General features: G+C 39.5%; 1 protein-coding gene across 1 annotated transcript in view; it reads right to left on the bottom strand.

Annotated features, from left to right (window-relative positions):
* Positions 1-854: 854 nt before the first annotated feature.
* The window catches only part of LOC112407024 (focadhesin-like), a 223,269-nt gene continuing 206,151 nt past the window's right edge, over positions 855-17,972 (bottom strand). Inside the window, 7 exon segments of the mRNA XM_024756153.1 lie at positions 855-2,519; positions 2,522-2,568; positions 4,126-4,303; positions 7,597-7,686; positions 8,885-9,145; positions 11,686-11,801; positions 13,967-14,095. Of these exon segments, the coding sequence (XP_024611921.1) occupies positions 2,475-2,519; positions 2,522-2,568; positions 4,126-4,303; positions 7,597-7,686; positions 8,885-9,145; positions 11,686-11,801; positions 13,967-14,095 (866 nt within the window). The 3' untranslated portion in view covers positions 855-2,474.

Here is a 17,972-nt window from a genome sequence, read left to right as displayed (position 1 = left end):
CAGAGCCACATAATGAGAAAGGATGTACCGTATTTTCATATGCTCTTCACGACAGCTAGTAGCCTGGGGAAACTCAGTATTAAAAACCAAAAGGTACTTCCTATATTTTGGGTTTTCCTGAGGGCAAAGGTGATGACATTAGGCCTTTACAAATCTCCCCACGGTATCGCACAGGCCAGAAGCACCTGGAACACACCTATTGCATGGAATGAGCTGTGGGGAACCTTAAATATGGTAAAAGATGGATACTCCAGATTCGCATCTCCCTGGAGGATTTCCTGGACCCCTCCCCAGACATTGTTGATCACCCCCCTCCCTTGCTCATCACCACTGTATCCTTATCATACCATACTGCAACCTTGAACTTGCTTTCCTGTCTGTCCTCACTCTGAAATTCTGAGCTCTCAGAGACTTATTCATCCTTTTATCCCCAGGATCAAGAACACATGTGTCTTCAATAAATGAAGGCAAGTATAAGCTTTTCTTTCCACTTCATCCCTAACTGTAAGCAAGTTGTTGCTGTTATCACTGTTGTTTTTAGTCAGCAGTTACCCTGAGCCTGGGCTAGCCTCAATCGCTGAGGCTTTGCATCTGGCTGAGATTCAAGGCTGACTAGGAAAGCCTGTAGTGTGACTCAGGTTTCACTTAACTCCCACCTCAATTCTACAGCAGAAACTGCTGAAGAGAAAATGGCCGCCTGCCCTGACAAGCAGGTAGCTGCCAACCTCACCTTCTGGGTCTGTTCCTTCCATGGCTCTTTCTGCAGCAAAAGAGGCATGCTACTGGGAAGGAGAGTGACAGCCTCCTGCACAGTGACCCTGTGCAAGGGACTCCTGCCAAGGAACCTTGATGCTGGCCCAGCTGGACCATTTTCTTGATGCCATGGCAACCAACTGGCACTGAGGCCAAGGAGCAGAGGGGCAGCGTGGTCTGCCCATGCAACCACTGCTGCTGCAAATATCAGCAACAAGAAATCCAAAGCCTACAGTAGAAATAGGAACAAGGTCAGGTCACATGCTTTAACAGTGCAAAGTAACACATGTTCACATACACAGCCCCCATCATGAGGCGATGTTATCTTCCCCTTCACTCAAACCTTCTGCCTGCCCCACCCCAACCCCAGAAGAGAGACTGGACCGAATAGCAAACTATTTCCATGCTTAATGAAGAGACATTTTGGGGTTTCAGAAAGTTTGAAGGATCCTCTTTTGTGAGGACAGAAGGCCCAATAGTTTCATTATTAGCGTTCTAACATTTCAAGAGAAACATAATTTATTTAACACCTAATCATACTGAGATCCAAACATTCCTCTGTTTTGGTATTTTCAAAGAGATTTAAAAATTAAGAGAGATACAGACAGGGATATTTAGGTTTATTATTATGTGGCCAAAACTGATTTTCAAAAATATGTATAGTGTATTCTGTATTTAAACAGAAACAACAAATGACTCTCCACATGCATTAAAAAAAATCTGTTTAGAATCCATGCATTTAGATTTTATAGTCTAATCTAGACACTTGTAGAAATGGTGGTAACAAGGGCTACCTCTGAGTTACTGTACTACTGTGATTTAAATTATTATTCTTTCTGTTTATCTGTATTTTCTAAGTTTCAAAAGATTTTGTAAGAAAGCAGAGAAGGTTAACACAAACTGGAAATCAGAATAAAAGAGGAAAGATTATGCTAACTCAAAAAAATTTTTTAAGTGCCCCTCAACCTCTTAAAATGCCTAATCTCACTAATGAAAATTTCAAAAAGACACACAACTCTGCAGAAGAGCTGGGCAGAATATCAAACAACATCCCAGGTTATGCATATTTTGCTCACACAGCAAACAGGAGACCCATGAAACATAGCTATGGAAAAAATACTAAAAAAAAATGCACATTGGGCAGCTGAGTCAAGAAAATGAGGAGAGTAGGAAAGTACTGTCCTTCATTTTTTAATCTTTTTTTGTTTTACTCACCCAGTACTAGTGGTGGTTAACCTTTTTTGGGTCATAGGTCATTTTGCAGGTGGGGTGAAAATTTCCCTCCAATATATGCATGTTAATTAAGTATTGGCACAAACACAGATTACTTGCATACACTTCAGGAACCCCTCCAAACCAGATGTTTGAAGCCGTGCTCTGGGCCAGTGCGGAGGCCAGAGCCCTGTACCCCATTCTTTGTGGGGTCCAGCCCAAGTACACAGGATCCCAGTTTCCCCCTCCAGCTAGAATCTTTTGTGTACTGCCTGTCAAGGAACGTGTTCTATTGAAAATATTTTTCAAAGGGCAGCCATGGGCATCTCCTAAAGCCTGGTAAGAACATCTGTTTCCTTGTGACGTCAGATAATTGTCATCCTTGTTTCCCAAAAATAAAAGGAAGGAAGGAAAGAAAGTTTCAAGCAGCAACATGTTCCTCTTTTGGGAGAGTAAATATCCTCTATATTTTAAGGAAGCCACAAATGACTCCTCTACATTTTACCTCATTAAGAGCCACGTTCTGAACAGATGCTGACTGGTAAGCAACATTTCTGATATAACCCATCAGTTCCAAGAGCCACTCCATTCTCTTCAACACACCTGGAACAAAAGGATATTTCTTACCAGACCACAGTTTTCCTTTGCAATGTACAACTGATCAGCGATTACCGTCGTAACTAAAGCAGAACACCCACCGAGGACTCTGTGCGACAGTTTCAAGTCCTTTTATGGTACCTGAGACTTGTGTTCACCCATGAGAGAGTTTTTGATACTATTCACATCAGATGACCATATTTTGGTCTTTATTTTTAAAAGCTAATTTATTCTTCAAATCTGATAAAATGGTAAAATGCATTTGTTGGAGTTGCTCAACATGAAACACACTAGGAGAAACTGGGCATGCCAACTAGTTAGTAGTGTTAAATCCTTGATAACTAGTTGTTTTTATAGTCCTCCCTTGCTTAAATATTCCCAATTTATGCAAAAATCATAGAGAATACCTATCCTAAAGACATTAAAAACAAACAAAAACCAAAACCCAGCTACTACAGGCTAACTGGAGAACAAACATCAACATAAATATTAATTTTTCCTTTAAAAAAATGAGGATTTTCAGCACAGCAGAGACTACTTGGAAACATCTTAAAATTTAGTGCATGAGAGGAAAATGGTAACTAAATTTGAACGCCAGCTAGTTAGGACCAAAGGCAAATATCACATTTGTTTCCTTCATGTATCTTCATGTTTAATAGGGAGTACCTGCTAGTTTTCTGCCTGATAAATACACTTTCGAGTTAGAGTAAAAAATCTCATTTCTCATCACAGGTTCACTTTTCACTGGGCTGGCGCTACTGTGGACATGAGACAACTCTCTCAGTTGCCAAAGAGGAGGATGAATCAAAATTTCCTACATAGTCTTGTAAAGAGTATTACAATCGTATTTGTCAGTTTTCTCTCAAAGCCTTCAAGATACAACAGATGGGGATGATGGGTCACAAGGGCTTCCCAGCCACGTTTGATCTGCTGAAGCCAGATGCCTTCAGGGCCTGAATGTAGACTTGAGAAATTACAAGCATATGACCAAAGGCATGGAGGAGAAATGAGGGAGCTCCCTCTTTAGATGATTATTAAAGTACAAAGTCTAAAATGGTCTAAAAGTTGCACCATTCATTAGCAGAGCTTCATGCCTGCAGCTTCTGGCTTGAGGATGTAGTAAGGGTGTCCAGATTTTATTCTTCTCACTCCTGAGAAGTTCTTCTATAGAATAACTAATTTGTTGTTGCTGCTTTCTTTTTCTCTTTGTAAAATGACCACCCAAAAGCCGTTTTCATGAAAACATCAGGGAGAATCAATCAGCATCCATCTGCTTGAGAAAGGAAGCAGGCAGAATCAACCTGATAAACTTGTTTATGTCTCTGAGGGCCTGGAGGGCCAAAGACAAGATAAAAGTCACCAGTAGAATTCATTCCCACCTCCAAAGAGTTGGTGCTGTGAGCTGTAATTGCTGGTTTCTATCCAAGGTGCTACTCATTTGGGGTAACAAGGCCTCGCCTGTGTCAAGAAGCACTAAACTAGTTAAGCTGAGGAAACAGTTACAACCTAAAAGATGGTAGGTACATCTTTCTGTTCCTGATGTTCGCCTCCAGCTGGCCTTACCGGTGTTGGCGTGGCTCACAATCCGTGCCTGGTATAAGCTGTGCAGTATCATCCAGGCCAGTGTGTCTTTTTCATGGTGCCGAATAGCAACACTGAGCACATCAGTCAAGCCCATCAAGGGGAATCGTCCTTGAGAGACCAAGTATAGTCTGACAAAGGCAGCCTTTTCTAGGCTGTTCTGCAAAAAAGCAAATTGTTCAGTTACTATTAAATTAACTGAAATTGTTATAGGACCTCGGGGCAAGGGCAAAAGAGAAAGGGTGAGTTTGAAGTTGATTACCATTCCAAATGCTAAAACTGTTCGTTTCCTGCACTGTGTGACCTACCTGCCTGCGTGCTATATTAAAATGTACCTACAGACATATGGTTGTAATGTCACCTCCTGTTTTCTCATAAAAACCATAAATGATTTCAGGGGTTAATTGGTGAGGATATTTAGTAAAGATACACAAATAATAATAATGATAACTAACAAATACAGTACTTATTATGTGCCAGGCACCGTTCTAAGCACTTAACCTGTGTTAATTTGGCACTTCACAAAGGGTGGTACACAGACCTATGGGGCACCCCAAGACCCTTTTAGAGGGTCTGTGAGGTCAAACTATATTCATAATAAGACCCCAAACTGTAGTAATGTTCATTGTATTTTTCATTGACACTTGCAATTTTTTAAAAAGCTAGTTTCATTTAAAATATCCTTTAAACAATAAAAATTACTAGTTTTGTTAAACCTCTGCCCTTGAGTACATCTTTGTAATATTCTGTATGACCAAATGGGAAGTATGCATAAAAGACTTGTGCTGCATCCCCAAGTGTGATGGTCATCTCAAGGAGAAAGTTGTGAGAGTGAGTTGTGAGCTGAAATAGCCACTCTACCCATGGAACGCCATTTAGTTGAAAAGAATAACTGATGGACAAACTACGGTTATGAAAACTGAGTATTTGATTATTTTTTAAAAGTGAAGGAAGCAAGACTGTCACTTCAAGGAAAATACTTGACAGTATTTATTGCCAATGATAAAATGTGAGCTTTTAAGTGAAAATTCGATTTTTGGAAAATCTGTATCTGCAACTATGACTTTAGTAGCAGATACGTAAAAGACTTTTCTGATGAAGTTGCTGGTGATACTGACAAATGTGATGTTTTGATATTTTATAATGAAATGTACCAACATTTGGAAGATTTTCAAAATTTAGTGACTCAGTATTTTCCAAATGACCAATATATCTTACAGATCTTGCAATAATATCTTACAAAATCATGCATTGGTAAAAGACCCAGAGTGCAATGGACCAATGGATTTTAATGTAACAGAGTATGTGAAGTTCACTGATACGGTTTCAGATTCCACATTTCAACTAACCTATAAGAAACCAACACTTGCTGAGCTTTGGTACAGTATCAAAGAAAGACATCCCCAACTATCAGAAAAGACTGTTAACACACTCTTCCCCATTCCACCTACGTATCTGTGTGAGGCTGGATTTTCTTCACATACTTCACCCAAACAACATCACAACAGATTGAATGAAGCAGCAGCTGTGAGAATCCAGCTGTCTTCTATTAAGCCAGACAATAGAGACTTACAAAAATGTAAAGCAATGCCACTTTCTCACTAATTTGTTTTTTGGAAAATAGTTTTTTCTTACATATGTTAAGATGCAATGGGTTTATTATTACTTTTAAGTAAATATTTTTAAATATTTCTAGTTTTAATTTCTAACATGGTAAATATTGACAGATATAATCCACATAAATAAAAGCTCTTTGGAGTCCTCAATAGTTTTTAAGACACTAACGTAGTCACGAGACCAAAAAGTTTGAGGACCACTGAATTACGCATTTAATTCTAACACTGAGCAATAGATTACTATTATCATCCCTCCTTTACAGATGAGGAGACTGAAGCACAGAAGTTAGGCAACTTGCTTACTGCCACAGAGAGTAAGAGCTGAAACCCACGGAGTCTGAGCTCTTCACCTGTACCTTCTTACCTGTGTTCTTTCTAGAAATGAATAGAAAACAAGGGCTCAGCGGAACACATTAACTCTTTTGGGGACACCAGAACAGGATTTAGAATGTTCTGGTGACAATCTTCTGAATGGCACTTTAGAAACCCAAGTGAATAACAGCAACTTTTAGCTCTAGGTACCCCAAAGTACATTATATTAATTACTTCGAACAATGTAACATGAATATAACAAGTTGTAATAAATTACATGAACGTAATAATTATGATAATAAGTTATTACTGAGTACTTGCCTTGGGTCAGGCACTTGCCCAACAACTTAACATGGATTAAGCCATTTAACTCTCAAAACAACCCTAATAGGCGCTATTATCTCCTTTTTATAGATCAGGAAACCAAGGCAGAGAGAGGTTATGACACTTCACCAATGTCACGTTGCTAGTGAATGAGAGACTGGCTTTCATACCAGGGCAGTGAGGCTCCAGAGTCCACTCTCTCAAGCATTTCCTTATACCGCTTATCCTTGCCTAAAACAAACATCTCCAAAAGGCCGATATTCCAAATATTCTAACAGTGCTTCTCAAACCTTAGGATGAACCACAATCACCGGGAGGGACTGTTAAAACACACACCACTAGGCCTCCCTCCAGGGTTTCTGATCGAGTAGGTCTGGAGTGAGACTCTAGAATTTTCATTTCTCATCACTTGCAAGGCTGATGTTGTGGGTCCGTTGGCCACAGTTTGAGCATCACAGCTATACAATGCAGAGGATTCAAGAATTCAACTTAACAGGCCAATCTGCCATATAGTGAAATAAATGATAAGATGACCACCCATGATGTGAGGGCTCCCAGTCCTCTAGACCTTTGGTATTACCTGGTATGCAGGGATGCCATTTGAATAAGTAGGTCCCATTGGGATGTACTTTAAAAAATTATTCATTTTTTATCTGCAATTCAAATTTAACAAGGTATCTTGTATTATATTGTAAATCTGGCAACTTTACTCTTATGCTGCTTTTCGCTTATTCATCCTTTGATTCGGTATGGGTCTGAGAGGTACTTGTCAGTGATAATAGTGTTTGTTTTTCAATCAGCCACCTTTCTTGATTTCAAAAGGATAAGTATCAGGTGAAGAAAAATAAATGTGCCTACCATGCCCCAGAAAGGTCTTTGGTCAGAATATTTCCATTCTTGTGGATTTTGTATTGAAGATGTCCTGTACTTATTTTTGCTCATCAGTAACACTAAAATGTTCTTGACAAAGTGGGATTAATTAGGTTAAAAAGTTATTCATTCATCTATCCATTTATATACTACTACATATCCAATCATACTAGGCTGGACATGAGACCCCACAGTGAAAAAGATGGTTTCCTGAAATTAGCCAGTAACAAACAAATATGAAGCAAAGCTAGCTTCAGCCAAAAGGATACTATAATCATCTCAATTGTAATTTCCACCTCAATAATAAAAAAACACATAGATATGTTATTACCTCAGTAATCTGGGCAACCCGATTGGCTTCATCGTCTGTCATTTCCGAGAGGCATTTTGCTACACTGATATACAGCTCTAGATCATTTCTCTGGTAAAGAAAAATCCAAAGCATGTCAAAATACAGTGTAAAATAACACGTATATTCTCAATGTTCTGACAAAATCATTAGATTTGCTTATCTCCACGAACAGCAGCTGATGAGATTTTAATTTTAACCAAGCCAAAACTTGTGACCAATTTTTATCATTTAAAAAACACCTTTCGGGCTTCCCTCGTGATGCAGTGGTTGAGAGTCTGCCTGCCGATGCAGGGGACACGGGCTCATGCCCCGGTCCGGGAAGAGGGCCCGTGAGCCATGGCTGCTGAGCCTGCGCGTCTGGAGCCTGTGCTCCGCAACAGGAGAGGCCACAACAGTGAGAGGCTCACGTACCACAAAAATAAAATAAATAAAATAAATAAATAAATAAAAAACATCTTTCTTGTTATTGCGTGTATTTTGTTTGACTGTACTATTTTCTTCTTATCAGAACCCATCATTCCGAATGGATTTTTAACTTCTTTGTATAACTACATTTCAGAAGTCTGTTGGGGGAGAGGCAAGGCTAGTATTAAGTCACTTGATGTAAATAGTGGGTCAGACAATACGCCCAAGGACTCCCCAGGTGTAAAGTATAAGGGTTTCTTTTTTTTTATTTTTAAAATTTATTTATTTATGCCTCCGTTGGGTCTTTCTTGCTGTGCCAGGGCTTTCTCTAGTTGCAGCGAGCAGGGGCTACTCTTCATTGCAGTGGCTTCTCTTGCTGCGGAGCACGGGCTCTAGGCGTGTGGGCTTCAGTAGTTGTGGCTCATGGGCTCCAGAGTGCAGGCTCAGTGGTTGTGGCATAAGGGCTTAGTTGCTCCATGGCATGTGGGAGCTTCCTGGACCAGGGTTCGAACCCATGTTCCCTACATTGGCAGGCGGATTCTTAACCACTGTGCCACCAGGGAAGTCCAAGTGTAAGGATTTCTGAACGTGCTCATCTTCTACGGGCATTTGCTAAAAGGCCTAAGAGCAAACTTCCTGGTGCCGCACTGGTTAACCTGCTTCTGAGCGTGCTCAAAACTTTGGTTCTAAATATTCAACCTCAATTTAGATCTTGGAAGCAAACATTCTTAGTGAAGAATGTGGTTATTTCTTGCTAGCCTTCCCACCACATTCTTAAAACATATACCTCCCTGCTTTGCCAAAAGGCTTTAAAAAATCCCAAACATAAATTGTCAGGAATGTAAATATTTTTGTTCCTCACCCGAATCTTATTTGGCAGAAGGTCAAAAATTTTCCCAGTAGCTTTGCTGAGCAGGCTCCAGAGATGGTAGGCAGGGCTGGGCTGTTTCATGGCCTGGCTCAGACCCTGTAAGGCACTCGGGCATAACTCAGGTTTGGAGAGTGGGGAAGCTGCTTTAAAAACTGTCACCATCAAGCTTTCAACAAAACCCACGATCTGTTCATCAGAGACGTGTTTTATCCACGAAGGCACAGATAGCAGGAGGTATTTCTTGATATTCAGCTAAAAGCAAAACAGAAGAGGTCAGATGTAAACAGGCAAGTCTGGGTTTGTAATGCTCAAAACCTCTAGGTCATCACTGTGTTTGAAAGATAAAAGGTTCAGGTGAAACATAAAAAGTTCAGGTTGTTTCCTAGACCCTCATTTCCCCACAGCTTCATGGTCTAATGGACCACCGATGCATGTAATTTTAGCGGCTGCGGTGACTTCTGATCCAGGGTGACTCGTGTGGATATACGGTATCTGCCAATCCATCTGTGAACTACTCAGCTTAAACCTTGGATCTCTTCAGCAAGGGGAATAAAATGCTACTTCTAAAAGAACATGACAGTTGCTATTCAGTCTTAAAAGGTCACATTCTCTGGCAAGAAAAGCTCCTGAAGATGAAGGCTCAACTGCTGGAAATCAACTAAACAGAATATCTATTATTATTCATTTCTTCTTCTGAGGAAGAATAAAGAAATAATGAGGGGAACTGGCATTCTGGGGCCATCTCTGAGCAAAGAAGAACCAGCCAAGCGTGTGGAACTGACCATAGCATCTTAAGAGTTCAGGAGTGCTAAGAAGGGGCATAGTTAATGATAGCTGTGAGCCACAGACTTTGAGAAAGCAGGCTTCAAAAATTCTTAGAAACATTAAGTATGATACTAAAGGAGCAGCAAGTCTAAAAGAAGTGCTTTAAAAAATAAAATCTGACAAAAACCAGTATATTTCAAAAAAAGATCAATGTAGCTTCATGAGTTACAGAAGATTTCATGTTAAAAAACATGCCATTTCAGATCATTTTTTAAATGAGCAGGTACATAATTTAAAAAATGAATTTACAAACTTAATTTGTTAATTAACAAAGATAATAAGAAAGGTTCCCAATCAAGGACAAATGCAAAAAAAAAAGAAATAGGACAGATCTAAAAGAGAAATGGAAGGATAACTAAAACCTAGAAAAATGTCTGAGATCAAAAAAACAGGCTGTTAGAATTATAGATGATTCAAAAGGAAGGAAGCATTAACAGAACAGTGTTCAAGACACAGGCTTTTGAGTCAGCCAGACTCTTCCATTTATTTGCTATGTAAACTTTGCTTAACCTCTATTTGCTTCAGTTCATCAACCTATAAAATGGGAATAAAATCTACTTCTCAAAAGTGAAATAAACCAGACACAAAAGATATAATACTGTACAATTCCATTCTAAAGAATTTCTAAAGTTTATATGAAATTTAAATTTATATGAAAGTTCTTTAAAGAAGGCAAAATTATAGAGACAAAAAGAACAGTAGTAGCCTGAGTCTGAGATTGGGAGTGGGGATTAACTGTAAGTAGGCACGATGGAACTTTTTGGAGTGATGGAAATATTATTGGTGATGGATGAAAATATATAAATGTACTAAGACTCATCAAATGATACACTTAAAATAGCCATATTTTATGGAATATAAATTATAACTCAAGAGAGCTGTAAAAAAAAAAAAATTGGCCTGTCAGGGTTGAAGAGAGATCAAATCTGATTTCTGAAAGTACTCATTGAGTGCTTACCAGTAGCAGGTACATAACCAGTGCTCATTAAGTGGTAGCTAAATGGGAGCTGTTTGGAGCAGACAGGTAATAACAGCTGATGGAAAGGACGCAGACCTCAGTAACACTGACCTTCAATTAAAAAGAATCAGGAGATGTAGGAAAGCTTAAAAAAAAAAAGACGTACAGAGTAGAGACTAAAGCCAAAAGACTGAGGAAATAATAAGAGGGTTTTGCACTATCCTCAAAGAATTAAAGCTTCCTAGAATAGAAGAATAACGAAGAGGAGATCATTTAGCTTATAATTAATTGGTAAACCTCTAAGGAATCATGGAATGTGGTTTTTTTGGGGGGTCCTACCTTGAAATGTACCCAAAATTATACATCTTTAAATAATCTCACCTTATTCTTCCTACCTACCCTTAGAAAGTAGGAAGGTGCCCTGGAAGGTGCTGGCCCCCTCTATCATAAATACCAGGCTAGATCACTTCTCCCTCAGCACTTTACTCAAGCTGAACACCATTGGCAGAGACGTTCTACTCTCTCCACATACACCTTCCCACTTACATTCCCTTGTGTCTCTAACTTGATGCCTAATGAAATCCTACCAAGCCTTCAAGGCTCGCCTTAATTGCTGCCTTTCTGTGAAAGGGAGGGATCATTTATCCAGTGTGTGTGGATTTGCCTTTCTTTTAATACCTGCTGAAACGACTGCATATCATATAAACAAACTCAGGTTCCAATAACTGTACAACTTTCTACCTGTATGGTCTTGAGAAAGGAATTTTAATATCTCTGATCATCACTGTCCCTTTTTCTTGTACATGGTAGCTGAAAGCATGAATGGTGATGGCTATGGCAGAGTTCTGTGTCCCACAATTTTCCAATTTGCTGTCCAGCTATTGTCAAGTCCTCACTGTGAAATCCCATTTGTCCACTCTTGACTTTGAGAGCTCAACACAAATGAATGTTGATCTCCCCCAAAAGAACCATATCCTCCTGTTGCTCAACATCCTTAATTACTACATACACTCAGACCATGGATCAGTGGTGGCATCACCCATATTCCCAACAGTGCAGCGACATTCTGGGATGACTGAGCCTGGGTCACCATAATTTCAAGACACAGTTGCTGAATCTCTTCACCTGAAAGAGAAGAAAGGAAAAAAATATCTCTAATGTAGCTGCTTCTCTTAACTCATATTCAGTCTTCAATGTCTCAAATCAGACATCTAAATGTAAAAGAACTTGTGTGTGATGTCTAAAGGTAATGGAACTTCAGCAAACCATAAGGTATTTCAAGAGACGTTTTTAGTTACGAAACAAAAGAATGTACCCACTGTATCAGAGGCTTGAGTTTTGGAACTGGCAAGGATCTTGAAATAGCTCAGGAGAGTTCTCTTGTGATGTCTAGACAAACCTAAACACTCAAATACTATTAAAAATTTGAGAAAATTCTAGCTAAAAATCTCGTTTCTGTTTTTCTCTCCTCTCCATCTTACATTTAGCACATAGACAAATCTGGAAGGACTTAGAGATGTATCCACGTTCTCTAGTGACCCAGTCTTTTTAAGCCTGATCCCAGTCGGCAGATGCATCTTCCCAACCAGACCTTTTCTTCTTTTTACTAAGGATTTTTACTAAAACACCAACATCTTCAATATAGCACACAAAAGCAGGGGAGGGGCAGGGGAACATATTTTTCTGGAAACATAGTATGGTGAGATCTGGAAGCATAGTATGGTGAGATCATATCTTATATAGGATTAGGTTCAAATGAAAGCATTCAAATGAAAATTGTGTTCAGTCAAAATAATCTTTGATTATCCCTTAAACTGTACATAAAGTATAGTATACAAATCTTTTTGTATATCATATGTAAGTAAGCACCTACTGTAAAAGAGCACTCATGGCAAATACACACGCATATACAATTTATAGCACTGTTAAAGTTGTTCTCCCTCTTTTTTTTTTTTTTGGAGGTGGGGGGGCAAATACATGCATCTAAATTTGCCTATGCTAATACTCTAACTCCATACTAGAGGTTGCTGTGGACAAACTGAGATGTGCATTCCCTTTGCCTCTCACCACAAAGTACCTGTGGTAAACAGAATAATGGCCCCCAAAGATGCCTATATCTAATCCCTGGAACTTGTGAATATGTTCTCTTGTATGGCAGAGGAACTTTGCAGATGTGATTAAGGTTAAAGACCTTGAGATAAGGAGATTATCCTCGATTACTGAAATAGACCCATTAATCACATGAATCCTTAAATATGGAAAACCTTTCCTGTCTTCAGAGAACCAGAAAGATGACAGCATGAGAGGTCTTCAGCCCTCTGTTGTTTGCTTTGAAGATGGAGAAAGGGGGCCACAAGCCAAGGAGTATGGGCATCCTCTAGAAGCTGGAAAAGGAAGGGGAATGGATTCTCCCTGTCTTAGTCTGTTTGGACTGTTATAACAAAACACTACAGACTGGGTAGTTTATAAACAACAGGAATTTATTTCTCACAGTTCCAATGGCTGGAAGTCCAAGACCAGGGTGCCAACATGGTTGGGTTCCGGTGAAAGCCCTTTTCTAGGTTGCAGACTGCTGATTTCTTGCTGTGTCCTCACATTGTGGAAGGGAACTGGGGAGCTCTGTGGGGCCTCTTTTATAAGGGCACTAATCCCATTCATGAGGGCTCCACCCTCATTACCTAATCACCCTCAAAGGCCCCACCCTCTAATACCATCACATTGAGGTTTAGGTTCTCAACATATGAATTTTCAGGGAACACAAACATTCAGGCCACATCACTCCCCTGGGCAACTAGGAAGGAATGCTGTTCTGCTGATATCTTGATCTTAGCCCAGTGAAAACCATGTTGGACTTCTGACCTACAGAACTATAAGATAATAAATTTGTGTTGTTTCAAGCCACTAAGTCTGTGGTAATTTGTTACAGCAGTAATAGCAAACTAATACAGCATCCCATAGGGCATTTCCTTGAAACCTGGAGTTCTGAAAATGCAGCCTGATAACCATCAAACCAGGCTTTCTGGGACCTGCACCACACGCCCAGCGACATGCACCATCTCAGTCGAGTATTGTTTTGATGAGTGCATCTGGTCTGTGTCTTCAAACCTCCTTCCCCTCCCCCTCAGCTATTTAGAAAGTGACTCAATGAAAGTAACCCAGCTGTCCCATCCAAGAAGACAAACCTCAAGTACCCAGACATCCATCCAGTCACTACCAATTGTGACACACAATTTTCTATTCAGGTCACATCCTAAAAGCAGAGTCTGAAGACCTAAAAACATGATATTTACCAAAGTTTAGCCTCATAAGTGGAGAGAGGAGTGCAGCCCAGTTCACAGGAGGATACTGGTAGCTTTCTCCAACAGTTGCTATGGGTTTCATCACAACTTTGAGAAGGGAAGGAGGCACAGATTCAGGACCTACAACAGAAAGGAAAAAAATAATAAAATACTTCAACAGCATCATGAAACTGGAACATGCCAACTTTCCCTCCTTTCTACTAGTTTCAAAGGATTTGGTATCACAGCTTCAATTGTGTTCAACCTTTCAATTCTCACTTGCTAGAAACTTTGCTCCCTCTGTTCTTCTCTCTCTTATTTGTCTCCAGTCTTTCCCTCTTGCCTGGATAGGAGTATTCCACATTGCTACTTAACTCTCTTCCATGTTCTCTCATGTCTTTTCATCGAGCTTCCTACAAAGAGTAACTTACTCTACGTTATTGCCTTATTGCTCACTCACTCCTTAATCCACTTCTAGAAAAGGAGACAATCACTACCACTCAGGTCCATCTCCTTCTCAGGAGAATTGTTTACCTTCAGTCCCTGTGGCTCTAAATGGTACATTCTGTCCCATGTGATCCCTGCTTCTTCTTCTCCTCAGCCTGTACCATGGCTGACTGCTCCACAGGTGAGCACCGGATATAACAGCTAATCCATAGGTTAACCAGTTATCTGTTATAAAGCACCATGTTCTTTTCTTTTTATTTTTTATTTTTCAGGTGGGAGGTAATTTGAAATTGAAAAAAATGAGACACTCTAGCAGTTCTAAGTGCAGCCATAAGGTGAAGCCAGGGTTGGAGTAGCCATTGAGGGCCATATAGAAGTGAAGTTACAAGGAGGTCAGAAATGATGTATGAAAAAGTAGCAGACCAAGAAGGAGAAGTAACTGCAGCAGCAGGATCAACATAAGCAGCAGAAGGGAAATCAGCATTAGCAGAAAGAGAAGCAGAATCAGCAAAAGGAAAAGCATCAGCGGGAAAAGGAAAAGCAGGGGTGGAATCAGCAGATAAAGCAGCAGCAGCAGACACTGAAACAGGGGAAAGCAGAGATGGGGGCAGAGTCAGCAAAAGGAAAAAACAGCTGCAGAAAGGAAAAGCACGGGAGAAGGAGAAGCACAGGAAAAAGGAGAAGCACAGGAAAAAAGGAGAAGCAGAAGCAGAAAAAGCAGCTGACCTGGAGACCCTGAAAAGTGCAGAAGCAGAAGTAGGGGCAGAGTCAGCAAAAGAAAAAAGAGCTGCAGAAATAAGAAGCATGGAAAAAGGAAAAGCACAGGAGAAAGGAGAAGCAGAGTCAGAAAAAGCAGTAGAAAAGTAGAAGTATCAGCAGATGCTGAAAACAGGGAAGGAGAAGTAAGTGGAGAGTCAGCAAAAGGAAAAACAGCTGTAGAAAGGAGAAGCACAGGAAGAGGAAAAGCAGAGGCAGAAAAAGCAGCAGAATCTGCAGACCCTGAAAAGTGGGGAAGGAGGAGCGGGGGCAGGGTCTGCAAAAGGAAAAACAGCCACAGAAAGGAGAAGCAGAGGCAGAAAAAGTAACAGAATCAGCAGACTCTGAAAAAGGGAGAAGCAGAGGGAGGTCAGAGTCAGCAAAAGGAAAAACAGCTACAAAAAGGAGGAGCATAGGAAAACGGAGAAGCACATGCAGAGTCAGCAAGAAAAGTAGAACAATTAGTAGAAGTTGAAAAACAGGGAGAAGCAGAACCAGAAGCAGAGTCAATAAAAGGTCAAACAGTCAAGAAAGGAGAAGCACAGGGAAAGGGAAAAGGAGAAACATATAAAAATGGGCAAAGAGTTTGAAGACATTTTCCCAAAGATGGTACACAAATGGCAACAAAGATACGAAAAGATGTTCAACATTACTAATCATCAGAGAAATGCAAATCAAAACCACAATAAGATATCACCTCATGGCCATTAGGATGGCTACTATTTTTTTAAAAAAATGTGTTGGTGAGGATGTAGAGAAATTGGAACCCTTGTGAACTTCTGGTGGGATTATAAAATAGAACTGTTATGGAAAACAGTATGATGGGTCCTCAAAAAAATTAAAAATAGGCCTACCTTATGACCTAGCAATCCCACTTCCAAAAGAACTGAAAGTAGAGTTTTGATGAGATATTTGCATGCCCAAGTTTGTAGCAGTACTATTTTATTTTTTGACAGTAAAACAGTTTATTTTTTTTGTTTCGTTTTCAAAATTATATAATAATTTATTCACATAGTTCAAAAAGCAGAAAAATCATTCTTATTTTTTAGGCAAATAAAGCATATTATAACTCTCCGTTCTACTACACCTTATTTTTCTCACTTATTGATGTGTCTTAGAGTCCTTCCCTATTAGTACCTTTTTTTTTTTATACAGCAGGTTATTATTAGTCATCAGTTTAATACACATCAGTGTATACATGTCAATCCCAATCGCCTAATTCATCCCCCCACCCCCCAACTTAGATTATTTATTTGAGAATTTTCTTGTTTCTTGAGGTAGGCTTTTATAGCTATAAACTTTCCTCTTAGAACTGCTTTTGCTGCATCCCACAGGTTTTGGATTGTCATGTGTTCACTGTCATTTGTCTCTCGGTATTTTTTTATTTCCTCTTGATTTCTTCAGTGATCTCTTGGTTATTTAGTAACAAAGTGTTTAGCGTCCACGTGTTTGTGTTTTTTACTTTTCCCCTGTAATTCATTTCTAATCTCATAGCATTGTGGTCAGAAAAGATGTTTGATATGATTTCTATTTTCTTAAATTTACTGAGGCTTGATTTGTGACCCAAGATGTGATCTATCCTGGAGAATGTTCCATGCAAACTTGAGAAGAAACTGTAATCTGCTGTTTTGGATGGAATGGCCTATAAATATCAATTAAATCCATCATCTATTGTGTCATTTAAAGCTTCTGTTTCCTTATTTATTTTCATTTTGGATGATGTGTCCATTGGTGTAAGTGAGGTGTTAAAGTACCCCACTATTATTGTGTTACTGTCGATTTCCTCTTTTACAGTTGTTAGCAGTTGCATTATGTATTGAGGTGGTCCTATGTTGGGTGCATATATATTTATAATTGTTATATCTTCTTCTTGGATTGATTCCTTGATCATTATGTAGTGTCTTTCCTTGCCTCCTGTAACATTCTTTACTTTAAAGTCTATTTTATCTGAAATGAGTATTGCTACTCCAGCTTTCTTTTGATTTCCATTTGCATGGAATATCTTTTTCCATCCCCTCACTTTCAGTCTGTATGTGTCCCTAGGTCTGAAGTGGGTCTCTTGTAGACAGCATATATATGGGTCTTGTTTTTGTATCCATTCAGCAAGCCTGTGTCTTTTGGTTGGAGCATTTAATCCATTCACGTTTAAGGTAATTATCGATATGTATGTTCCTATGACCATTTTCTTAATTGTTTTGGGTTTGTTTTTGTAGGTCCTTTTCTTCTCTTGTGTTTCCCACTTAGAGAAGTTCCTTTAGCATTTGTTGTAGAGCTGGTTTGGTGGTGCTGAATTCTCTTAGCTTTTGCTTGTCTGTAAAGCTTTTGATTTCTCCATCGAATCTGAATGAGATCCTTGCCAGGTAGAGTAATCTTGGCTGTATGTTCTTCCCTTTCATCACTTTAAGTATATCATGCCACTCCCTTCTGGCTTGTAGAGTTTCTGCTGAGAAATCAGCTGTTAACCTTATGGGAGTTCCCTTGTATGTTATTTGTTGTTTTTCCCTTGCTGCTTTCAATAATTTTTCTTTGTCTTTAATTTTTGCCAATTTGATTACTATGTATCTCGGCATGTTTCTCCTTGGGTTTATCCTGTATGGGACTCTCTGGGCTTCCTGGACTTCGGTGGCTATCTCCTTTCCCATGTTAGGGAAGTTTTCGACTATAATTTCTTCAAATATTTTCTCGGGTCCTTTCTCTCTCTCTTCTCCTTCTGGGACCCCTATAACGTGAATGTTGTTGCATTTAATGTTGTCCCAGAGGACTCTTAGGCTGTCTTCATTTCTTTTCATTCTTTTTTCTTTATTCTGTTCTGCAG

Source organism: Neophocaena asiaeorientalis, unplaced genomic scaffold, assembly GCF_003031525.2.
Source record: "Neophocaena asiaeorientalis asiaeorientalis breed wild unplaced genomic scaffold, Neophocaena_asiaeorientalis_V1.1 scaffold1013, whole genome shotgun sequence".
In the NCBI taxonomy this organism is placed as follows: domain Eukaryota; kingdom Metazoa; phylum Chordata; class Mammalia; order Artiodactyla; family Phocoenidae; genus Neophocaena; species Neophocaena asiaeorientalis.
The sequence above is the reverse complement of the archived record's forward strand: the minus strand, read 5'-3'. Positions and strand labels throughout refer to the sequence as shown.